The following is a 27,581-nucleotide window of genomic DNA, read 5'->3' as shown; positions in this document are numbered from 1 at the left end:
TGTCACCGCGCTAAATCGAACCCACTTCACCTGTGCCATTAAGTGGTTAACGACCGTATATGTTGAAGTATTTTCACCTTTTAAAGGTTTTATCGCACCACACAAGGTATTTACGAATGTGTACCGTAATATATTCAAACGAGAAAACGAATCGAATTCTCCTTTCACTTCAATGGGCAGTACCACCAAGTACCATTTTGTAGGCTAACTACCAATTCAGAACGCTTCAGAAAATAACCTAGCACAATAGTCTCACCGCTCTCTAGCTGCCATTGTACCGCGCCAGTTCATTTACTTTCCAACTTTATTCACGTATACCTGTGGTGTGCTACAGCAATAAATACCCGCACAAGAGCGAAAATACCTTCAGTATTTGTTAGAAAATATTCGAGCCTTTGAACGACAAATATTTTTATGGTGAGCCGCTTCAGTAGATATTTGGAACATCTGACCCTGCGGTAACGAACCGTAATTACGATATTTAGACGACCTTTTCCCAGATTAATGGTGGATAGACAGCTCCAAGTATTTTATTACCTGATTACCGACTGCGTAGGTTTTGTTGCTACCGGCCGAGTAAACTCGACCTGAATTATTCTGTACCTACTTGTTCAAGGCCATAAAATCAAATGTGGGCAATTGAATATCGTTTGATCTCAGTTTCACTTAGCAACTGTTTAGAGACTCTCTGAATCTTAATATGAAAACAAAGAAGAACGTAATATATAATTACAAATAGTTAGAGCGAGATTATGATTAAGACTTAAGAGCCTAAAGTTTAGTGACGATCCCACACCACCTTAAATACGGGTAAAATTTGGTTGCTCGCTTACTTATTACACGCTTTCAATATATTTCAATATACACCGAAAATGGAACCAAAAAAGGAAAAATGCTTTTCTCGTAAAATATTCCCAACATCACTCCGAAATAGCTCAGCTAGGCTACTTTGAACGGCCACTTTTGGTCAGCCACCGACCGGCGCACTTCCATGAACGGCTAATAATTACAACCCGGGCTCGAACCCACTACCACTGGTCACAGATGATAACGCTTAATGATACAGACTCTCATCTCGGACGGTTTTAATCTCGCAACTTTGTTAGCAGGTGTATTACGGAGCTTGATTCAAATTGCGAGGTACCAGGCAAGCAGAATATTCTAGGAGATATTTTTAGTTGCTTCAGAGATTTTTTATATATTCATAAAGTTGTTTAAGTACGTTTACTTTATACTTAGTTTTTTTTACAAAGTCGCCTTTAATTTATACTACAGTAATATAGGAAAAAGGTTAACTTTCTTTCAAGGAAATCAAGCTTAGTATAAAGTTACATTACCAAGTGCGCCACCTACACGCTGATGAATTGAATCGTTTGAATATATTAGCCATGATATTTGTACACAGGGTTACCCAAACCTCTGCACAAATATCATAATTTGATAATTTGCCTAATAATAATATTATAACAATATCGAACCTGCGTCCTCCGCATGATGACAAACTCGTTAGTGTCAACATCACCGCCGATTGGTACTTGACACGATATCTCCACACCCTGTAAACAAAACGAAATCATCTAAACAAAATTCATAACATCAATAAAATAAGCTGCCTTCCAAACTCATAAAATGTAAACATAATATTTTTAAAAAGAAATACAAATATTATTTTCGTAGCTTGTCGGACCATAATTGCAACAAATTAAAAACCAGCAAAGCGTAATTGAACGGTTGAAATCTTTTATCAAAAACTCTCTTTAAGGAAGAAACAACATAAAATTATACTAAATAAGAAGATTAAAGGGTTAAAATTATGAAGCACTTTAAAGATAATGGGAAATTATCGTTATTTCACGAAAAAATACAACTTGGGTGTTTCGTTAGAGGTACAGGTGGTCACAACGTCATATTAAGTCACGGACCCACGGGCCTTAATATTTATGTGATCCATAAATATTTGTTGGAATTGCTCGGACTGCGTTCGTAATTTTTATTTTTGTAATTTACAGCAAACAGGAAAAAAAAATGCGCGGTTCGATATTTTAAAACTTACTTTGCGAATAAAAATATAAAGTGTTGCTTAAATGCAAGTACCTAAATGACTGTACTTAATAAATAGTTCTTTATTAATAAAACAAAACAGGCTAATTGAGCACCTTCATTGTTTAACACATTCAGAGATCAGTCACCAATTGAAACAAATTTAGATCGAGACTAAAAGCGCAATTTTACAATTTTTACAATCGCACTACAGTTCACACTGAACTGCGAATGCAAAAACACTTTGATTAGCTCAGTGATTTGCTGATCAATACACAGTAAAGTAGTATTAGGTATGTATGGTGGGTTTCCTGCGTCAGCAGCTCGGACCCGGCGCTACTTGAACGTACAAACTAATCCGTAACCCTAAACACTCGTCCGCCACTACACACACTACACACACTACACACACTACACACGTTTACTCACGCACGCACTTTTGTGGAAGAGGGGATTAGATTTCATGGAGTTATTGAGTTTCCTCGTTGTATATTGAACAGCTAAAAATATCTTGAGACACCAGCATTACCGATGTCAAAACTCAAATTGAATATAAGGTGAAAATTTATGACGTGAAATTATTTGTTCTCGAGTAATATAATTGAAATTTTCCTGACTTCTTTAATATTTAAAATACTTTAACTGAGGTAGCGCAACAGGAGATTGGACGAATGATTGACATGTTGAGAAATTGATTGCCAGCTACAGCATAATATGAACAAACTCTCTACTCTTATCTTAACACAAGCGTTTGTGCAATTTAGCTTGACGAAAATGCAATTAGTATAGGGCTCACAATGAAAAATCATTAAAATACTCATTGTAGATATAATATCAACTGTTATGGTTACTTCACCCCTCTCTCCCCCCCTCATTACGGAAGAAGATTCGTGCCGACTCTCATTATGGGAAGATATCCGAGGCGAGCAGTGAAAAAATTGCTGCCAGTAATTTTATCTCGTTCTTTAAGATTCCATGGTGTTCGTTATTTTTTTTACAGTACCCGACATTTCTTATGAAAACATTTTTAAACATTAACAGACATGCTCTATGTAGTTGAATTTGTTCGATGACCAGCTCATTTCTCGTATCAACGAAAGAATTTTTTAAATAAAATAATCATGAAGTTAACTTGAACTTGAACTTGAACATGAAAGAACAAAAGCAATCATTAAAAAGAGTATCTTATCTCATTGCTGAGATTATTACCTATCACCCTGCATATAATCTTTCAAAATCAGTTCAGCTGTTTTGATGGGAAAATAAGGACAAGCATTGGTGCAGACAAGTATTATTAATATAGCAGTATGGAAATAAGGATAGATGAAAACATCTCCAATTTAAAGTAATGATGTTTAGCAATCTTCAGGAACAAGTGAGAAGAGCTCACACAATCTGTTTAACTGCGGTATAAGCTATAATGAAAACGGTTATAGGTAATAACGCTTGTGTTTAATGAGGAACAACGTAACAAACTTGTGTTATGATAATGATTATAACCACGGTGCTTGTATAGCGCTACGTTGTTTGAACGAAAGAGATTTACTATTGAACCAAGACAAGAGGCTAATACAACACGGTCAATAGCAAAGAGCACAGTATACACGTACAATTTGAAAATCAATTCAAAAAAGTATAGTCAGGTCTGTAGGCAAATTGAAGGTTACACAATGACTATGTAGTATTCTTCTTTCCGCAACAAGTTTTTCAACACCTACGACGTTAGTACCTTTACAGATAGCAGTAACAAGTGCTAGCCTAGGTGCTTGAACCGTAGCTGCTGGGAGAGGAATATTTCTTACGTTTATTTTAAAGATTTATTCTACAAAGCATAAGTGCAAACTATTGCCAGTAATTGAAGAGCAAGACGACTCTATAAAAGTCTTTACATCGACAGAGTCCTCCTTAAGCACGTTCTCTAACTAATAATTTGATCACTACAACTCTTTTTAACGAGCGTTAAATCTTTGTGAATATTTCCGTACTATAATTACATCGAGTAAAAATACTAGAAGAACACTGAAGATATGTTATTTGTTAAGAATTGTTTCTTATTATTATAAGTGAACATGAGTTCTTATGTACAGAACTAGTTGATCCACGTGGCATTATTCGCGTACAGAATCTCATCTGGTATTACACTTGCTTATAATTGTTTTTTTTTTTGAGAACTTCTTTGTTTGCCCTCAAGCCTTTAAAATTCTCATAATGTATTTCAACCCACATTAATCGTCAAATTAGTAACTAATTGCGTAAGCGTAACGGCCAGACAAACTGAACACAACATGACTTTCACGTTCATCACGGTATAAAAAGTATAACAAAAGTCAAGGCTCCACACAGTATCCTAAAGTCACTTCTTCTTTATATCATAATAATATGGATTGTGGTCAACCTAGTGTCAAAGTTGTTCAAGCCGCCCGAAGGCCTTTGACGTGGCTGATTATAAAAGCCACTGACCTAAAACTATCGCCTTAAACTCACCTCGACATGTGAAATATAAAATGACACAAGAGTAGCAGGCAGTAGGCAGGTGTTTTGACTGCGACACACTTTGGCTACATTTAACGTACTCCTCGTTAATCACGCATCACGGAACCAACTCCACGATATTTTTAGCAAAACTTTCACGAAAATACGCCTGTACAGTTGGGAATATACGAAAATTGTGATACGACTCGAGTATTGGAAAGAAAAATGAACTATGTCATATTTTTCAATCAATAAGTCACAACACAACTCATAGTAATTATAGTTTATGTTTTAGATGTACGGTGTACAAATCTGTCAACTAAATAGCCACTGAGGGAATGATTTACTTAGCCTTTTGCCGTGAAAATAATAGGTATAAAAATAGTCATAACCCGAGTTAGAAATTTAACGGAGGGGAGTTTTTTGCTGCTAAAGGTGTGTATGTATGTTTTACCTTTGCTTCTATATTCATGTTACTTTAGAAGCATTAAAAATAACATAACAGTTTTTATCAACAGCCCTATAATTTACTTTTTCTTCCCGACTGTACTTTGAACTAGATTAAAACCTGGGAGCAATGACCTACCTCCGTCTACCGAATAATTACGTATGCGGCGTGATTCCCTCCAGAGTGGCGGGCGAAGGTGTTCATAATCAAATAAATGTAGTTTCACCTTTATTTTGATAAAAAGACTACCTTCTGCTTCAAAATATGTGGAACAAGTCTCTGTACAATTTGCGGGAACCTTTCTAGCCTAATAAATGAAAATTTATGTGACGTGTGGTCTTGAATATTCATACAGATTTTAGTGTGGTTTGGAAAGTAACTATAGTCTGCAGTGTATGTTATTGTTTGTTTCTAATAATTACATTATTTCTTAAAGCTTGACGAATTCTTAGCTATAAACTTCAACAAAACATTCACAAAACATTCTTGTTAACTTATACATGAATACAAAAAGTACAAAAACCGTGATAGGAATTCAGTATTATACTAATGTCTGAAAAATTAAAATGAGTAGAATTAGTAGGCAGTAGGTACGCAAAGCACGTATAACAATTTATTCCTATCAATATAACAAATAGCTCTTTAATACTTTAAAAAGTAAACATATCAGAAAATTATTCTCTATAATCGCGAATGTACTGATGCGGTAAAATGTATAAGGATTTAATAACATGTTGGTAGTTAGTTGACCGCAGCCCCGCGGCCCCGGATCAACCGCCGACAATCAATCAGTATTTAATTTACAAATTGCTGGGAAACGTGAGCTTTATAATATTTAGTTGCTGGTTTATAATATAAAGAGAGTTGGAAGCTACCTTTTTATACTACATGTTAAACGAACTGGTTTTGAAAAGCAACAGTTATGAAGGCTACAAAACTATTTTAAATTTATTTTCGTTTTGTTAACTGTTCATAGGAGAACATTAAATTAAAGTCTACTTTACATTGTATAAATTTTCAATTTAGATTTTCTAATGAAAAGCCACACAGTTACTGAGTGTAATTTTGGTACTTGGCCTAGTTAAGATAATCATGTCATATAACGAGGCTACAGCGAGGGATTCAGTTTGACACCTCCGACATCGACATTCATTTTTGGGTCACAAAACACCTAATAAAACGCAGATTAGAAATCATTTTTGAACATATTTTTTCTAGTAGTACTAATAAATTCATCAAAATCAATAAATCAAAATTCTTTGGTTCATTAACGCCTTTAAAACACAACACTACGTTATCGTCAAATGCATGTGGCATAGAGTAATGTCATAATGATTGAATGACTATTGTTATGGCCTGAGTATATAAGTATAAAGTATCCTTTTATAATATTCAATAATAATTTTGATGGCACAAATATATGATTTATAGTTATATCAAAAATATGGGTTATATTTATACGGTAAAATACGAAGTGTCCTATTTTTAAAATACACCCAATGGAATTAATTATTCATTAAAATTAAAGAATCAATATTCTTTACGTAGGTGACACGTGTTCCCATAATCGTTTTTAAATGTAGTGCTGCAACATCATCGTTAGGTGGAGCCTTCGTACGGGACATTATAGGTCGCGTCGTTAGCCTCCATTAGGCTCTCGTCCCGCAGTGCGCGGCGGTCAACTAAACGATTTAGTATCAAACTGCGCTGTATCTAATATCTGCGCCATTGCGCCGAGGGCTGCTCCACTTGCTTTTATTGTCATTTGGATGTTAGGACGAAGATTTTTTTTGGTAGTTACTTTCATGCTTCTAGGTTTATCTTCTTTAAATGAATATTTGTGCTATGTCGAGCAAAAAAGCGATATTCTTTATAAGCTTATTATGGGCAATTTCAATTGATTCGTTTCAATGATTTTTTTAAAGAAATATATGCTGAGGATCGTCGATAACCCTCAATTTATTTGTGGAAATGGATGTGAAAACAGACGAACTATGACCAACTAACTATGTTGTGTTTTACAAGAATTGGTGTTAATCGAAGTTTAAGTTTACAAAATAATCACGCAAAAAAGTTTTAATGACTAAAAGCGATCATAGTTTTCAAACATAACTAGAACGCATAAAAACAAACAGTTATACGATTGCACTCCCCGAAATGAGATCCCAAATCTTGCTCATTATAGCACTTAGCACAAAGGTAATCTCCCCTCGAACGCCGTGATCACCGTGAACAGCGCGAGATGCGCGTGTTGCGCGGTAAATGATGAATCGAGTCGGCGGCTACAAAGAGAACGCGCCTCCATCAATCCTATGTTATTACTTACGTAGATATCAATCTATCAATCACACTTAAACGTCCTGACGACGGAATCTAATTACATGAGAGCCGACTGCTTATATTGAAATGTAAATATACTGTACATTTGAAGCGTGTTAGGACTTGTGGAGCTTTGATTGGTATTTGTATATATCTTTATTATATGAAGGATCTTGCAGCTCTGCCAGCAGTGTTTTTCAGCTAATAAAAAATATTGTATGAACTTATATAGTTGTTTTAGTTTTAGGGTCTAGTTTTGGATCTATGTATGATGCTCGTACTATGTTTGAAAGTTTCACTGTATAAACTTGAAACACAAAGGTTAGCGTAGTTTTACAATAGTTACAACTAGTAGAACAAATCGTATACGTCATAGAGCTATTAGTTTCCCGGTACAACGCTAGCGAGAGGTCACCAGCGAACACATGTCATGTTTTATTGCAAACTGCGGCGTGTGTGGTCGCACGGCGGTCAACTCGCCACCATCGCTCATCATTTATAAACATCAAATACACGTTTATACCAGTTGCGGTGACATTAGTATGTTGTATTGAAACGTTTAGTTCTAATGTAGGTTGTAATGTACTACATGTTTAATGGTGAGTTAAATTACATACTCTAGCCTATTTCAAAAGTTATGAGGAGTGTTAAGAAATTAGTGTCCACCTTTAGCTTACTTGTATCCAAAGTTACTTTATTTTGAACTGTCGTGTTCGCGTTCAGACAGCTAAAAATCACGAGTAGCTAAGGAAAATGTTCTAATATGTATTCACCAGGTAGATCTCCAAATGATGACATATCACTGGCTTCTGAAGACTGATTGCGGTCGATCTCGAGCCTCCAATTTTCATGATCTACCACTTATTCACCTGAACGCGGGGAAACACCAAATTTTATCTTCACCCGGCGTTCTAACGAGCCCTTACATTACGCAACGTTTGACAATCAATGAAATACGGATAACGGTTTTTAGACCGCCGACTTCTAATGGTAATGGAGTTAACATTTGAATTTAGTCGTCTTACTTCGGCGTATTTAGAACACCGAAAATATGTAAGGGAAATGTTTATTAAAATGTAATGAAATACAAGCAGTCAATACTTATTCACAAATAATAAAATTAATCTCCGCATTTTGTCAACTCATGTAGAAAGGAAGTCACATAATACTCGAGGAGAAAATACATTTTGTCGATACAACGTTATTAATGCCTAAGAAAAGAATATAACATTAAAAATAAATAAAACGAGAGAGGAATGAAAATTGATACTTCTTAGAAAGGATTATTGTCGTCGAAATATGTATTGAATGGCGTTCGAGTATCAAAAGGCGATACGACTCACAAAAGGGTATGATACAAATATTTTGGTAGCGATTTTCCTCTCTAAGCGGTTGTTAGTCACGAGCCGCTGGGCAGACGAGACACACTAACATGCCTACACGTATTATAGCTGCCATTGTCATGTGAAATTGCTTTAATGCGATTTCGCATTTATCATAAAGCTATTCCAAGAATATCATTCCATTTAACACACCGCAAACATCCGCAAACATCTCGTACAACCATTCGCGTAAACAATGAAGGCTTTGTGATTATTAACTGCAAACTATAAATTACTCGCGTTTTAGCTGAACACGGTGAAATTGCCGAACATCCGGCAAATGTGAGTCGAGTTCAGAACTAAGTACAAGGTTGTACGAGAAACGCGATCCTTTCCCACGTCTAATGATTGTATGTACATACTTACGTAGCTCTAATTGTGTAGCTGAGCTCGGGACCTAGCGAGCGACCTTCAAGTACTCTCTCCGACAAACATGTCTATTTTTATAAAATTACGACAAAGACACGTGTACTTTTATATTTTGTGTAATTTTGAGCAGTTACATTAGTTATAATAACATTTGTACCGTACGAAAACCCATATTCTAAAAAAAATGTACTTTAGACTTGGTTCATTTTATGAAAAGCTTGAATAAAGGCAGGTAGGTTGCCGGTTCCCTCGAAATAGCTAGCGGCAAGGCGAGACTAGTTGCGCTCTAAGATTATGTTTTAATTTAGGCTTTTGAATGGCACCTGACCTCCTTAACGTCGACGGTGATAAGACTACGTCTCGGCATGGTAAAATCTCGGCTAACAGGAAAAGTATGAAACATTTTTTGCGCGTTCGAAATAATATTTGCATATAATTTTTCTGTATATTTTATTTATTTTCTTCACAGAAAAAAGCCAAACGAGTTTCTGGGACATTTGATATGGTAATGATGATGTCAAGATGAAAGTGTTTTGCGATTATTTTGTGACTCATGTCGGGAAATTCACATGGGGGACATTTTGTTGCAAATTGCTTGTACACGTTACAACTTCCCAATTAGATTTAGACACAAACTTTACTAGTCCGAGTTGTTTGTGTGAAAGCGGATTGTATTGTCAAACTAGAGTCGTAAGCGAGAGATAAGCATGAGTTATGTGTGTGTTATGTCCGAGCTCCACTTGTTATTTAAGTCACAGAAACTTTTATCCCCAATGATTATTCGAATCAATCAAAAGTTGTTCGATAGCAAGTAATCAGCAACTAGTTCACGCGAGGCCTAACGACCTCACTATACAGATGTAGATAGATAAAGAATTACAACACTCACAATTAGTACACTCGTATATCGACGAATAACAAACTTGTTCTCAATAAAACTTGATCACGGTCCCCTAACTAGGGAAACTTTTTTCATCTACATTATCGGCTGAGACAAACTTGGAATAGTTACAACTGTATAATGTCCAACTATCGATAAGATCAAGTTACATCGCTCTGGTGTGATATCCAGATGGAGAGTTAGTACAAGATTATTACAGACTAGCTGACCCGCGCAACTTCGCTTGCGTCACCTAAGAGAATGGGTAAAAATTTTCCCCGTTTTTGTAACATTTTTCGTTGCTTCTCCGCTGCTAACGGCCATAGCGTGATGTTATATAGCCTATAGCCTTCCTCGATAAATGGGCTATCTAACACTGAAAGAATTTTTCAAATCGGACCAGTAGTTCCTAAGATTAGCGCGTTCAAACAAACAAACAAACAAGCAAACTCTTCAGCTTTATTATATTAAGTATAGATAACAATAAAATGAAAAATATGATGAGTACCCACGAGAAATCTGACTGTGAGATTATTTAAAAAAGATAATTTATTCTGCTAAAGTTATAGTGCAATAGCTTCACTCTCTATAAACGCTTCGACCATGTATGTTTTATTTTATTGTCTTGTTTAAACATAGAACGAGGCGAGGAAATCACAAACAATATTCTAGTTATTTATACTTCACACTTTGTTATTAAAATAATCCTTTAAGGTGTTTGTGTAAAGACGCTTCGGAGTGTTGAGCACCTTCAATAACTTAATTAACAAATTCAAATCAAGCTCGTTGATATTCACAATGTTTTCTATCAAAATTAATTATTTAATAAAACGCTCCGCATCTGCCTAGACGGCGGGTGGCGGGAGTAAAGAACACTGTTTTATATTCTGAAGACAGTACAAGTTTTTCGAAGGAGTGTCTCGGACGCGGATTAATTTAAGTTTGTAAACTAAACAACAGCCTTTTGTGATACGAGTATGAAACTTTGACCACACGAGGCATTTTATAATATTACTTGCGCCTGTCCGCGTGTAAGATTTTACACAGTAAAAAAAATATTTAATAGTTTTAACGCTATAAATTATACCAATTTCATCAAAATCCCATCAGTGGTTTCGCCATGATTGTGTATCAAACATCCATCCAAACGTAAAAAACTTTCTCATTTGTAATATGAGTATGAAAGTACAATTTATTGGTATAGTAACTAGTTTAGGCCTGCGACGTCGCCTTACTTGTGTGCTACAATATTTTGACTCGTATTATAATTAGGTCTCCGAGAGAAGTGACTCTTAGTCGCAACTCATGTGGGATCTTATGTAGATGCACTCTCTTGACCTGGATTATATTATATTCATGCAGTTCACTTACTTTGGACGACAAATTAAACCTGCACTATTATTATTTAGTTGATTTATATCTACTACATTTAGGAAATGTCTTGAGCATTGAGGTTTGTTACATTTTCTCCAAGTTTATGCTTTTTCCTATTGATCTGATTTTACAGTCAGTATTCAGATAGTTTTCATAGTGTCTTACTATGAGCTGAACCAGTTATGATTTATAGTATAGTTTTTTATATATTTTTTTCTATGCCCAGGATTAAACATCATTTCATAAATAGGGTATTAAAAGTTAGTTCGCGAGCCGCGTGGGTCAAGCAGTATTAAATATTGTTTCTATAAGTAATAAGTATACCGGGATCGAGCCCCATTATTCTCCATCGCTTATATTAATTCTTCCGAAGTTATTCTAACTTTGATTTTAATAATGAAAGGAGTTTTGTATCGTAATCCTTTCATAGAGAAAGTTGTTCTAAGTTAGGAAGGTAGTATGAATGTTGTAACGCTTGAACTTTCGCTCCGACTGTTGAAACTCTCAAGTTATTTAGAAACAGACACATAACGGGTTTAATAAAATTAGAAGTCAACATTGCAGTTTTGTTTAATGTTCCTAATTTCAAAGTGGAACAGAATCTTTTACAAAGATTCTATTATCATTCTGCAGTCTTTATTATTATATCACATTTACCTAATTATATTTTACCAGGGATATTGTTGGTTCTACAGAAATTGATAGACCCTTTCATAAGGCATATCAATAAACTTTGTGCTGTCACTGTTCGCGTAACTACGAGTATAACTCAAAGTGAAGAATCTTTGAACGTCGTTAGTTCACTCGCACAATAGAACCTTGTTACTGTAGTTACTGCTTGTTACAATTCGCTTACTATACAACTTTATGACAAAGGCATTTCAATTTTATATTATGCTAGCCAAAAAAAACTTTCCACTGTTTAAATACCGTTAGTGTGTTTGTTTACTAACCGCAATAGCAGCATCAACGATCACGTAGATGGGCATGTGAGCGCGCAGCAACGACGCGCGGTACACGAACACGCGCCGCGGACACACCTTGCGAGCGTCTAACACCACCTGCGACAAACACAAACAAGAATATTTCAGTCTACTGCTGGTATAGATCATGAACCATTGATTTTCACAAAAAATATCTAATAATAGTGCAAATAAAATATCGTGCCTATTTCAGAAGTACAAGCCGTTCTTCTTCATATCTATATAATCGTCTATTTACCTCCATTGTAATCTGGTTTCTGTCATATACAATGCTTTGGCAATTAAAGTTGGCAACTAGAACACACGACTCTACTGCTGAGCAGATCTTAAATAATAATCGTTTAAAATGCCGTTGTAAGCACCACCGCTCATTGATTTTATTTTAAGAAGAAAATTATATTTTCGTCTGAACAAAGTGCGTAGGACGTCGTCTCAATAGATTCTTAATGATCAAAATTGTACAAAATAAAGTTGTTCAAAGGAGCGAGTCATAATCTCATTGATCACAAAACATCAACTTGACACCTACAGACTAAAGTAAATATTCAAATATCAAAGAATATAACGTTTTATTTTTCGGATATTTGAGCTGTCGATTCTGTGATTGTTATAAAGAATGTAATTTATTCTCTTCAAGGGCCGAATAAAAGGATCCTTCGCGCAACTGACAGTGTCATAAAAGCATCCCTAGTTATAAATCTTAATGATTCCGAGATTGAAAACATTTTGGAACTTATCTTTGGAATGAAAACAACGATGTTTTTGAGAATAAGATGACAAATGCATTGTAAACAGGGATACTTTGCTAACAATATTCTTTTAGAAATGGAATCATAACAAGATCGAGATAATTTTGTGAATACAGCAAACGATGTTTTCACCATTCTTTCTTTCCCTACTTCGCGTGTTTTTATGGTCAAAGTAATTGAAAAAAGAAAACACGATGCAAAAATTACACCCGGTGATACAGCAGTTTTTAATACTTCTTCATTAGTAAGAACGAAAAAAACAATAATATTTATACTCAAACGAAATCCAATTAAAAACCGTTTTCTATAGAACTCGGACGCCTTAGCTAACCTCTCGTTAAAAGTCTTCCGGACGCTGACTTACGGCGTCGCCGCGTCGGTCCAACAAAAGGTCCTAGCTTTGAGTCCCACCTAAGCACAAGTACTGTACAACTAAGTTTAGTCCACTACTTACACATGCCTTTGAGCTTAGCTGGAGGGGTAAATGATTATTAGTATTGTAAACACTCCATGCGTTTAGGTACCTATATTTTTTCTAATGAATGAATGTAATTGTGAAGTCATGGTGTTTTTGGTGTTTGACCCCAAATCTTGTTCTATGCCAAATTTTATGAATTTCAGTTGATTGGTTTATCCAAAAGCGTAACAGACAGTGAGATAGATATACGCATTTATAATTAGGCCTACACAACTCTAGGCACCAAAAGATGTTTATATAATACACGAACTAAGAACAAATCCAAAACTACATTCATATCGTAGTTTAAACTGTTTCGTATTCAAACGGAACATCAAAACATCAGAGTGTGTACAGAAGTCATGAGTGGAATATGCAAAAGGCTCTCGTTCCTAACGTCTGCCTTGTGGATACAGGCAGCTGCAGAGTACTCGTGTTTCAAGTTGTTGAATAATGTTTAGGATAGATTGTAGTTGCATATCTCGATAGAGGTTTAGAGGTTGAATTTTGAAGTCCTAGTTGACGAAACTGTATGTATTTTAGCTATTTATTTTTCAGTGGCTTTAAACCAGTTTTTTTTAGGGAAGATCTTAGGACTCTTGCGAGATTTAATATATCGCCCAGCCAACATTTATAAAAATTAGTATGTACCCAGGATATTCTTGCCCATGTGGGACGAATAGATCAGCTCATAAAACTTAACACAGTAAAGATCAGGTAGAATATTAAATGTCAATTCTTTTGTAACCTTCCTTCAGGGGCCTTTTTCTTTGCATTTATAATATCAGTGTGAGAACAATATCACGTTACAATCGACACGTGTCCGCGATACACGTCCTTATTGCTTTGTCTCACGTGCACTGTTTCATTTTGATAATGTTCTACATGAGACTATCTCAACGCCGTGTATATTTCTTTCAGGAAATTGATGTAACATGTTGGTGATTTTAACTACTAAGTCACTAATGTGCACGTGTTCTTAATAATCTGAACAATTCAGGCACTTAACCATTTAAGTGAATTGACATGATAACAAAATAACAATCTGTCTTTAACCAAACAGCTTTTTAAATACGGCTAGTGTAACCTATCTCATAATATAATTTAAACTGAGATAAAATTGTTTTTAGCTTTTGAAATATTTTATGTTATATTAAACTCGAATAAACGCAAACCACGCGCGTTTATACGAGTTTAATATTAGATAAAATATATCAAAAACTGGAAACAAACTTTATCCAGCAAGAGAGCGAGTAAAAACATTCACATTATGAACTCAGTTGTTTTCCAACTACGCGCACACGAGCAATGAGCCAGTAAACTAGTTGTCAGTAAAGTGGCACTGTGTCGTCACACGCTGGCTCGGTGCCTAACTCCGTGAATCTCATTATTGACACATTTGGTGCCGGCGAACTGCGCTTCAACAGTTTAGAACTACTCAGTGCTAGTGGTCGCCGGGACTAATGTAATTCAGTTAGAGTTTGTGATATGGTTGCGTAAAGATATCATTGTTAACGCAAATTGACTACTGACTATACATTAAGAAACAACTTGAATTAACATCAAATCACCTCATGGCGTTAGTTTTTTTTACGTGGCTTATGCTTTAAGCATGCACCTGCAATCTGGGTGGAGTGCAGGGTTATGTGAGACTCTCCCGCCAGAAGGGCGAGCATACCGGCACTCTTGGCCTAGTCTGTTACGCCGTGCTGATAATCGTCGCCTTAGTACTACTATTAGTTAAAAGACCAGGCGTAGTAGTCGAGTAACGGTTAGCCGAATCTATAGGTACGTGTACTACGAGTCAAAAAACGAGTAACGCAAGAATTACTTCGACATTTGTATGCAAATATGAAGTTCCATTTAGTTTATAACAATTTCGTTGTCGACTCTTTCAGCATTATACTTTTATTCGTATAGAATATTATTTCGTCCGTGTAGTATAGTTACCGCATATTTTTAACGAACGATAAAGAAATAATACTGTGTGGATTTAGATCATAAATCAAATTTGACAAACTATACCTTAACTAAGAGCTAAACTTCTGACTACGGATAGGATTAAATGCGTGTTCGCGTTAACCGTATCGTATTATAGGTATAATCAACATGCAACGCGAAAGTTTAAAAGTTAAGAAACCTTGTACAACACAACCAAGTTAGTAAAGTAACAACTAAGTACTAATGTAAATAATTTAAATGGCACAACTACTTATTAACATAAGCAAAGCTTCTGGAAAGAAAACATTTTTAAATCTGCGCTGAGCACCGTCGCTGTGCTCGAGTAAAACTCACTGAGTAATAAAGTGCAACAAGTTAATACTGCATTGTGAGGTCATAAGGCTGTGGTCTTCCTGTGCAGATAACGCGCACTTAAAACGAAGATTATCGGTTCACGTTGGCATTTTTTTTAGATAATGTTAGTATTCATATTAAGCGTGTTTTCTTATTTCTCGTTAACCCTCACTTGGCCAGCGTGGTGGAAGGCCTAACCTCTCCCTTGATTGGGAGGAAACTTTTCCCACCATTGGAGCAGTAATGGGTTAAAAATATAGCGTGGTTACTTTCCGTATATTGAAATATCTTCAATATTTAAAGTAATTTTACTCCATAGTTTTCTCCACTCTGTATAATTGCAGTCATAGGTCATGTTGGAAAATCATGTGATACAGAAGGTATATCGTAATTAAGTAGGTAAGTCATGTGCGCATATAAGGGCTCTTTCAATTTAGCCGTATCGTGTCGGACCGCAGCAGTGCCGAAACGGTGCGTTTGTCGTACGGTGCACGGACGGTCATTTGTTTTCATACAAATCGTACGGTGCGGCAACAGTGCGGTGTCGGTACCGAGAACGCACGACGACAGGACGGCAACGTCGCAAGCTCCACGTGTTCATTTCGCTGTTGAATAGTGCGGTGACTAAACGTGACAGCTACACTCTTTAAAATATAGCTTGATTAAAATGACAGTTCTAAGCAAAACAGAGAACACAACTTTGTAGTGACGTCTAACGAGTATTACAAATTGAAACACGAAAAATCTGTCTTATCTAGCATTATAACTATTTTTTAAATACAGATCCTCAATAAGAAATCAGAATAATTCAATACAATCAGCCTTTAAACTAAAAATCAGTACTATTTTCTTTAGTCTTAAAAATAAACCTAATAATTTTCAACCTCTCTATAAGGCTACGTCATGTTGCAAAAATTTTAGTGAGGAGACACAATAGATAAGAGTAAAGGATAGGATAGGATAAAGAATATGGAAATCACCAAAATTACATGTTAATGAAAACATCGGTAGTGTTCTTTTACGGGCGCGGCGTTTTTGTTTCTGTTTGATATTTTTTAACAGGAGCACTAACAGTAATGTTTCTTCGTCAGAGTCCATGGCTACACTGCTGTCACTTGAATTTAAAACAACACTAACATACAAACGCACGGCAGTCAGATACGCTTTCAATTTAGGCGTTTGGTGTCGGACGGCTAACGTACCGCAGCGGTACGGCAGCGGGCTATAACCAGCGGCACGGTTAACGTGCGGCAGCCGTACGACACGAAACGTCTAAATTGAAAGAGCCCTAAAAGTGACAATATAGACCTTTGTGTGACTAAAGTATGTAAAGGCATTCATTACACAAAGCGACATTTTCAATCCGAACATTGGAATTCGTGCAGATTCGATTCAAATGCGCAATTAAAATGAAATGCAGCGATCTGATTTTCCTCAATTGATAGCGTTGTAAACAATTGGGTGAAATGCTTTTGTCGTTGCAAATAAAATGAGGCGAGTGAATGCGTCCTAACAAGCACGTAGTTTGTAGCCAACAATCGGTCTGCCAGTTGCACTCATGACCTATAAACACAATCTACAACTAGCTCAAGTATGCGATTAAAAGTTCCGGTGAATCCGTCGTTTTGCATTATTTTAAAAAATCTTTGCTTACAACAAAAAACATAGGTCTTGGCTTATTATTGCTCGTTTTCACAGAAAAAAAGTTATCAGGGTTATAAAAATGATAGTTCATAAATCTTTGTTAAAACATTTTAAGTTTTAGAAAAAGCAAGGATTTTTCGCGTCCGTATTGAAACGATATTTTTAGCATATTTTTGCTTACAGTGCAGTAAAGTTTGCGTTGAACTTATAACCCATTATTATCTCTTTGCGTTGCTCTGCCACAAGCCAATTACAACTAGCTTAGCTACATTCTGCGCATAACAACAAAAACAATGCAGGCAATTACTTTAATTTGAAAAATTTCATATAATTTTCTTATGATTTTTTACTAAAAGTATTATAAATATGGCTTCATATCTTCCTCCTCCTTTGGGAAAAGAGTTGGATATAAAACACAGTTGTAACAAAGTTGTGGAACTATGAAACATAATATTAAATATACTGCAGTACTTTAAGGCTGAGCGCAGACTTGACTAACGATTGTTTTAAGACCTGTCTTTACATAGCTTAAAACGAAAATGACTGAAAAAACTGTCCTGTCATGTTGACGCGAGGACGCAACGACGCGGTACCCTCTGTCTGAGGAAATACTGTTTAGTATTGAAATAGACTTAACCACTGTTATGTCGTTAACGCGAGCGCCTGCATGCATTTAAAAGACAAGTCGTCAAATGTTAACCAGAGTGAGTATTTCTCGTTAACAAAATTAAGTTTATAATACTTTATGGTATTTTTTGAAGGTCGCACATCTTAACATTTTTTTTTAAAGCAAAATTCTTACTTGCAACTTTGTCTCCAATATGCGCTCATTCTTACAAAAATTTTACTTTTCACTTACATTAGGTATCCCGCTGACAGTATCCTTTGTTATTTTGTTACAAAGTTAAAGCTTAAAGCCGGATATGCCGTCACTGTGTCAACAATATAAAACACTATTGTAATAGTAACTAGTGCGTAGTACTTTTGAGAAAATCTCATTGTATTCGCCTTTAGTTTAACATCTTTAATTCAAGTTTTTAAAGACAAAGGCGAGTTAAATTAAAAGTACAGAAAGTTTCGGTTTGACTACTTACAGAAGCTAGATCTAGATAAAAACCAGGTCAAGTGAGTTCCTTGCCTTATATAGGCAGTATTTCATAATAAACGTAAGAGAAAAGCAGTAAAAAACCTAGTAGAGTGAAGCCGTAATACGTACAAGGGACCCGGGAGGTTTTCATTAGGCTTCTCAGTGAATGCGATATTATGTTACTTGTGTACGCGTGTATAGTACAGTGGCCGCAAAATGGTTTAATTTCATTCTCTATGGAGATTTTAGAGGGACGTGTTTGTTGTTGCTTTGAGGTGGCATGTAGTGAGTCCTAAATCTGATTACTGTGATTATTTTATTAAACGTAAAAAAATAATTTAGGACGTTTCGTTCCATATAAAACTGAGATTAAATTAATCTATAAAAAATGTGTTTGTGTTTGTCCGAGGGTGATAAAGGAAACCGGAAATTAATTTTGATGAAGTAACATAAGAAAATAGAGAGAATAAAAAAATCACGTAATTTTTCATCCAGTGAAAAATGATTTCTAACTCTTTGAAATAAGAAAAACGGTATAGCAAGCGAACAAAACTGCAAAGAATAACTAATTATAAACAACATTGATCAATCTTATCTGAAAGAAATACTATATTACTGTCAAATACATAACATAACTTCATTCATACGTCCAGTAAATCAGGTAATCATTTACTCAAGGCTCAGGTCGGAGTGACCCGCATCATCGTGACGGGAGCCCGGCAGCGAGAGTGACTAACGGAACGCATTCATAATTCACGGCGCCGAACATCTACATACGACGCACCGACCGAAGCCTCCACCGAACTACCCTCAGGCCTTCAATTCATACATTTATGGACCCAAGTTAAATCGGTAGGCGTTTAGTGGTATTTCAAATTTCAATTTGGTAGATTTAATCTGGGTTTTAGTACCGATAGTGCCGGATAACTTTGACATATTATGTATGGAGATTCTTGAAACTAAATTATTCTCCCATAAACTTGTGTTACGAGTGTTTCTTTCAAAAGGCGTAAATAAATAAATGTTTTTTTATTTATTCGTTCTGTCTGTTTTCGTGCCTTTAAAAGCGAGTTTAATTATTCGTCTTAGTCGTTGTCATTAAGATGGCATCGTTAGGAGAAGTCCTTGATGTTAAAAAATAAAACGAAAATGTTTTCTTAAAAAGTGACTGGCAGTTTTTTGTCAGCTTCTCATTGCAATTGAAAGTGGTTTTAGAAATTTAATTTATTATTCTAACAATATAAAGTGACTCCGTACCTCAATTCATATTAATTTGACCACACGGAAATTGAAAGGAAAATTACAATACGGATATTAAAATGAAATTACCAAAAGGAAATATAAACGTATTAATTTCTGAAAAGGTACAAAATAAACACGTTATTTTGTACCTTTACCTTTTAATATTAGAAATACATAATTCGCTCTTAATTTTCAGTTACAATGGTGGTCTTTCGTGTGAGAGTCAATAGTACGGAAACCATACCACGACATGATAAAGTATTCTTATTTTCAGCGTGAAAAGAGGACAACGCTATACCAGCTGTATAGCACTGTCTCTTTTTGTCGGTAGAAATGAGACTGCTATAAAGTGTCATGGTACGGGTCGGGTTATTCACAAGAATTGCCTTGAGGCTCCGTCCGCGGTGCGCGGTGGAACGAGAGAACAAATTAAATGAATGTTATTACGAAATGGAATGTTTCAAATAAAACTCAATTTCAATGAGTATACCTTTTTGTGCTTGTTTAAAGGTAGAGTGTGTATTTGAGGGTTTGTATTGAATTCTTGGATAATGTTCAAAAAAATTCTTGAGTGGAAAGATTTTCACGCATACTACATGCTGAAGTATGCATAGATACGACTGATATTACATATTCAAATATTTCAGTGTATTGTAATAAGAACTGGTATTGATATTGATTGTAGATAAAGTAAAACTGTCGTGCTTTACTATACTTAGTTTTAGTCGTATTATATATTGTTCGTTTAGTTTTTATTCTGACAAATTGAAATTGTAACAGTATACAGTCTTATAATATTATGCATCGGCTTGCAAAATTGTAGCACGTTAGACCAGGTTGATATTATAATCATAATGAAAGTATATTATCCTTTGTATATTCCCCTTTCCTAGATAATATACCCAAAAGCTAATTGAGTAAGTACGAAGTAAAACGCTCAGAATAAGTTACAATAACGAAGTTAATTACAAATATTTCATAATGAGTATTGTTTTGTTTCAAGTGAAGATGAGTCTTAAAAGTAATGTTTATTAGTTCTTACATAACGCGGTTGGAATAACGCTAAAGGCAGCATTTACTTGTATAAAATTCCACCCTAAAATTATAGCGAGAAGCAAATTTTAACATAACTGCGAGAAAATCTTATCGAACTTTCATTTTAGAGAAAAATTAAACTTTACTTATATTATTTTCTATTGTAAATAGCTCACGTATTGCTCTCTTAATTTCAAATAAATGTAAATAATACTCAAATATTTAAATAAAATGATGTTAAACCGGGCTATAGATTTTTTCGCCGTAATGTGCTTTGAAATCAGTATAGATAGCAGCAAATAACAATTAATACAAAGTTTAGTTCAACATATAAAATAAGCGAACAAACTTTAATACCATGATTAATTAGTTGTTGAAACATTCACCGCGACTCATAAATTATTCTCGGCTCTAAGCCGCGAACAATTTACTAAAATATGTGTTACATTCACTAATGTTTAGCTAACATATTACATACGACGCCTACGCAAACAGTGTTCCTGGAAATTCTATACAAATACAGTAAAAATAAAAGTATAATTGAAATTGGAGTTTTTAGGTTACATTTTTAGGACAGGATTGTTTTGGCTTCATTAGAGTACCGGAAAGTAGGTGGATAACTAAAGAAAAACATTACCTATCTAAAAATATAAATCAGGGTACATTTTAGTTTGTTTTTCTGAAGTTCTACTAAAGTTAATGATTTTTACGCCTATTGATAATATATATAATAATTTTTGACAAAAAATCATTGTATGAAAGGGTGTGTTCATATTTTTTTAGTATTTTAGCAGTAATGAATTCTATTAATATATTGGAAATCTATAGTAATCTTAGGTAACGGGCATAAACCCACAAAACAAATAACGTGGACAGAACAAAAACTGTCGACCACAACCTTTGATTGTTATGTCGGCAAGAATTTATGACAAAAAAATACTTCAGACTATAGACGCGGGCTATGGACGCGGTCCATAGATGCGGACTTTTGGAAGCGGTGTATGGATGCAGACTATGGACTATAGACGCAAGCCGTGAATATGAGCTGTTTAAGAATGGTCGCAGGCAGTGCAATGTTGTCAGAATCAGTGTTCCAACAGTAGGCATTTGTTTGTTACCGAAATTATTCAAAACAATACTTTTCTTCGTGTTTAGATTAGCTTCCGAAAAGCAAGTGTGTTTTTGATCTGCGTTTCGTCATAGTTTAAAGGTACCCTGAACGCAGCGTTTACACGCAATAAATTGAACATTAAACACGTTTGTTCAACGTGCTAACACAGTGCTAGAACATTCTTCAGGATTAATGGTCATAATATATGTGCGCTTCTATCAACGTGACATATTACTTGCAGTATGTACAATGTACATAGCATAACGCGGGTGCATTTGTACACAAAGGCTTAAAACTTCAGTAGTGAATCTAACGAAACAATTACAGTTTGTAAGCCTGTTTCTAAAAATCTACGTTTGAGTATAAACCTATATAATGTTGGTATAAAATTGTACAGTTTTTATGTAACAGGTAAACAAATATATATTTGATAATGCTTAAGAGATTGCCGTATAACATAGCATAAGGAGCTTAATACTAATTCTCTTAAGACTAATTAAAATATTTGTAAGAACCTACTTTATTACAATCATACAAATTTACGATTTATGACATTAGATTCACTACTCAAATCAAACCAAAGACGATTTTTAAAGAAAAATATACAACAACAATAACATACTCAATAATATGAATGTATGTAAAAGTTATTATAACATCATATCACAACTTGATCGTATTAAGTATATTCTTATACATTTACAATACGAAACTATGGAAGTGAGTTGTTCCCCGCGGAGCCGGCATTGTTTCACAAATTGTGTTAGCAACTTCGCCAACACGACCAATTTTAATAGAGGCGAGGCAGCCAAGACCTTGCACGATGAGAGGAACCTCCCCGAGGAATACCTGAGAATACTCCACTCTATATACTGTAATAATACATGTACGTATAAATAAACCTGCAAGTATGGAAACTGGTGAGAATATAATTTTATTATACATGTAATTTCTTGTGTCATATATTACTTATGACAATTTAGTGTAATTTGGCAAAACTGGCCATAATTTTTTATGATGTAATTGCATCACATAAATAAATGGTTAATTAATAAAAGTTCTAATTGTTTACTTTTTTATTGCTGATTAAAGTCTGAAATAGAATTTCAAACAAATCTATAAATTTAGCAACATACTACATACATTTAACTGAACGCTTTTACGTATCAGCAAGGTCTGGAAGCGGACGTCGCAATATTATATCATGAGTATATAAATATGTTTCGTTAAAAAGTTCTAAGTGTGTTATTCTGTCGAGGACATCCGTAGCGCAGCGGCTATGTAGTTTTAGACCAGTAGTCACTATGACGCCACCATAATATTTCAGAATTTCCTAAAAAAACCAGCATGTTAATTAAAGTTAGGAGCATCAAAGTGTAATGTTTTATTCATGGAGACGACGACATCACTCGCGACACTCGCGACACGGCGGTCACCTCGCGGTCAACTCACGTGGCCTAACTTATAATAACAAAGTTACTAGTTGAGAAACTAGGACGGACCGTCTCCGTGTCACACTCAGACTGGGGCGAAACTTATATTATTTAACAAGTTATGACGTTACTTTGTTACATTTTTAAAACCGAGCAAGGTGTGAATTATTTGTTATAAATATTTTACATTTTGCTAGATATTCAACTCAACTGTTTCTTGCGAGGTTAAATAGCCCTCTATTATATATTAATATATCAATCAGCTTGCGGCCACAGCTACTTGCCGAAAAGTCAAAAATGTATTGTAATAACCATGTAATGCAAAACTTATAAAAAGTTAATTCTGAAATCAAACCTGGGAGCTTATGATTTGTTGATACCAAAAAAGACAATATTTTGCTACACCCTTTTAATTAATATGACGCGTTTTATATATTTTATTTAAATACGTGTATTAGTATTCTAAACATTTGGCTTGCATCTATATGTATGTAGGTCACGAGTAATAAACATAAAGTGAGCAATAAAACAGGCTCTTTTATGAATATTTGTTATTACATTATTTACAGTGGATCCTACGTTCTAAGGCTCTCGAGGGAAAGTTTTAAATTGAGATTAAACTTTGGAGAGACGTTATATCTCGTTCTGAGGATAATGTGGAATTTAATTAGAGATAATCATTATTCTTCAAAAATATTTCTGCTTGAACTGTAAAATTTGTAAAAGACAATTTTATACTGAACTTCTAAGTCCCGAGGCGAAATCGCATGTATAATAGCTTAATACAGATTTATTCGCACCGGGATTCAAATCGTGTTTTATTTTCAAAAACTTATTTATTTTACCTAAATTACACACGATCACAGTCGCACCGGTCAGCTAGTTACTTCGTAATTTGTAACACATGACAACCAACCTATGTATACTGTACAAGTACAGCGCAGCGGTACATAGAAACGTGGACGAGTGAAGCCTCAATCAGTGAGATTAAACCGCAGCTGAACGTGAACGCAGCCGTGAATTTGTTCCTAATTCACTTGCAATGAGCCGCTCGGCCGCTCGGCCCACGGTTTATAGCCACTTGCATTCACTGGCCTGTAACCAATAATTGAGCCTACATTTCGGTTTATTGAAAAGCCTGGCTTGGTTTGTTTATTAGAGCCAACGTTACCACTCATGATGGAACGGGTTATTTTAATGAAGATAACGTTCTACTTCAAAATAGCAAACTATGCCAAAGATGTGATTGCTATTTATTTCAGCAAACAACTATTTTTGTTCACAAACAAAAGTAAAGTGTTATTGAAAACAGAAAACCAATTTAAAATGTGGATCTAACTATTTTTACTTGAGATATAATGAAATGCGGCAAGGCATCCTACTTTTCAATTGTTACACGCGCTGCCCATAACATAAATGTCTACTAAAAGTTGATCCAGATTTCTAGTAAAAATTAAAAATGCGAAAATTTATAAGGATATATAGATGTTTGTAATTTTTTCACGCAAAAACGACAATACATTTTTATTACGTTTGGTACACGGATAGTTTAAATATATAGCCTTTGTAAACACATAAAATATTTTTATTCCGCAAAATATTTTCACACAGATGAAGTTATTGGCAGAATATATCAAAGTTATAGTTTAAATTTGTTTCTTTTACTATTAAACTCACCAAAAACATTGTTTAAGCGGTAAAATACGGATTTAAGTGAAAATATGAGTAAAAACAAGTAAAATAACAATTTTACGTAAACAAAATATACAAGCGATTGTATAATTAATTGGAAATTAATAAACATAAATGATTCTATTATTTTTATTGTTAAAAATGTCGTTGAAAATGCGACAGAGTAATTACATTTTTTCTCGTTGTAGTGCTTTTCAACTCAGTAGCATTTAAACCACAGTTGTACAAACATATGTACGTACGTACATACATACATAAACGGTACTGTCAATTAAGCGTCTCATTCAGGTGCAAGTAATTACGTTTGTTACTACTGCAGTTTTATGTTACTTATTTAAATACGGAATGGAGTTTGTTTGTGAACTCAAATTACTAAGTTGGTGAAATAGTGTTATTTATAATTAGTTCGTTCGGAGATGTAAAACTAAATATATAGGATACAAAGTTTTACGTTATGCTGTAATAAGGTTCAAATAATGTGTAAAGTTTCTGAATAGAATAAATTAACTGCACGTACCTGCTCGAAACGCAAAGGAACGTGTTGCTTTAAATACTATCAAACTTAAAGTGCAATAGTAGAATCATGCGTTTAACGAAGATACGTAAAAGACAAATACGTTAGAGAACCATGCACGGATTTATGGATGGATTTTATGTTTACAGTTACACTTGCATGTTTCAAACAAACCTTAAAAAAGTATTCTTTACAAAGCACACAGCCAGCGTGTTGTATTTGACATATTTACCTTATAATTGTAATAGTAGTCTCATGTTTAGCAATGTGCAAGACAATAATAGCATCAAAATAATACAAATGAAATAAAACGCAAAAAAATCCACATTAAACAACCAGAGCGGCATTTACAAAAGGAATTGAGTCATCGTTATCTCTCCTCGGAAGTTCTTATCACTTTGTCGACTGATAACGCTGAGCGCGTAAGAACGTAAGATAGACAGACTAACGAGCGGAGACTTAGTAGGGTTCCTTGCTGGTTTAGTGAGTGAGTTCTAAATAGTGTGTTTTATTACAGCACTGTTTGAAAGTTGTAGTCCATATAATTTTGGTGTGTGATAATTTTGTTTTAAACTTGGTAGAGAGCCTAGTATACAAGGTTCAAAGCTGGTGGAGGTATACAAAATTTAGAATTTAGAATGTCAGTGACCCGCGAGCTGATGCAGCTGGCGGTGGCATTGTTGATAAAGCAAATTTATTTTGGAACTACACAAAATTGTTAAATCTAGATAAATTTTGCATCCCAAGGCTCTGTATAAGTTATTGGACTATATGTCAGTGCAGGAATTTACCCAATGATTGTGCATTCAAGCTATTCAATTTGCCTATTTCTGTAACTTAGAAAGATGTAATCGGTATAATTATTTTAATAGTAACTTGTAGAATCTTCTAACAAAAATCTGTGCAATAATCACACGAAATCACACGACAGAAATCTCTCAGTAATACAAAAGTTCTATAATATGACTGTATTCGATAATAAAGTATAAGATTATGATGAACTCACTCTAACTTCCACTTCGGCGTAGCTCCTCACGCTGAAGTCGTTTGGAGTGAACTTCACTTTCAGGAACTCCGTGCCGTCTGCAACAAGTAAAGTTGTCATTATATTTGGTGTATACAATTAAAAGGATCTAATTTTATAATTACATTTCTAAGTGTTTCTTAAAAATACTGTATTACGTAATTTTCAAGTAAGCCGATTTCGATTTCAGAACGTGACCAATGTAACAAAAATATATTAAGTCCTAAAACCAATCATACATAATATATCTAGACTAAACTGTCGCGTTATTTATCTGTTGAAAACTTGGTAAAAATTTTAAAGCATAGTTTTATTAATAATATAAGGCCCTAATAATTAATTAATTCACAATTATTGTGAATTAGCGCAGCATGCCAAGATGCGTAGCACTTGGGTATGTACTATGATCCGTAGCTCTTGCGTGCTACGGTGCGTAACACTTGTCTGCCATGATGCGTAGCACGTTGCAGCTACGATGCTAACATATTATTTCCGCTACGTTGCGTAACACTTGTCTGCTACGACGCGTAGCACTTGCCTGCTACGATGCGTAGCATTTGTTCTTCAATAATATTTATTCGTAGAAAACAACAAATGCGCGTTTGGGTGGTGAAGATATTCTTCACCATTCGTTTATGCCTTTTGTACAAAATTGTGATAGAATATCGTAGGTGTGTGCGTGCTGTTTATAATTTTGATTGATATACATACCATTACTTTACACTGAAAAATATTTCATATAAAACCTTAACTCACATTGCCCCTGTCAGTGCAACTAATTCTACAGGTGCGCGGTAGTCGCACGTGTTTAGTCGCAAAGCCGCTTGTTCAGTGAAGGCAGGGAGAATCTAATAATAACAAAGGCAGTTGCAGGAACCGAGTAATAATAGCACGTAGAACAATGTACTGCCGACCGAAACGGCTTACACCAACACTACACTACAGTCACGAGCACAATTTATTTAAAATTGTAAAATAATGCACCGTACCTACTCATAAAAAAATATAACACCCATATTTTTATTTTACCG

At 34.9% G+C, this 27,581-nt stretch overlaps 1 protein-coding gene across 1 annotated transcript in view; it reads right to left on the bottom strand.

The window, feature by feature from the left end:
• The window catches only part of LOC142977675 (uncharacterized), a 166,997-nt gene that overhangs the window by 82,972 nt on the left and 56,444 nt on the right, over positions 1-27,581 (bottom strand). The window contains exons 19-21 of the mRNA XM_076121748.1: positions 26,533-26,609; positions 12,238-12,345; positions 1,479-1,556 (exon numbers count right to left, since the gene is read on the bottom strand). Of these exons, the coding sequence (XP_075977863.1) occupies positions 1,479-1,556; positions 12,238-12,345; positions 26,533-26,609 (263 nt within the window). The remainder of the gene's footprint in view (positions 1-1,478; positions 1,557-12,237; positions 12,346-26,532; positions 26,610-27,581) is intronic.

Source organism: Anticarsia gemmatalis, chromosome 13, assembly GCF_050436995.1.
Source record: "Anticarsia gemmatalis isolate Benzon Research Colony breed Stoneville strain chromosome 13, ilAntGemm2 primary, whole genome shotgun sequence".
Taxonomy (NCBI): domain Eukaryota; kingdom Metazoa; phylum Arthropoda; class Insecta; order Lepidoptera; family Erebidae; genus Anticarsia; species Anticarsia gemmatalis.
This window is presented reverse-complemented; position numbering and strand designations above follow the sequence as displayed.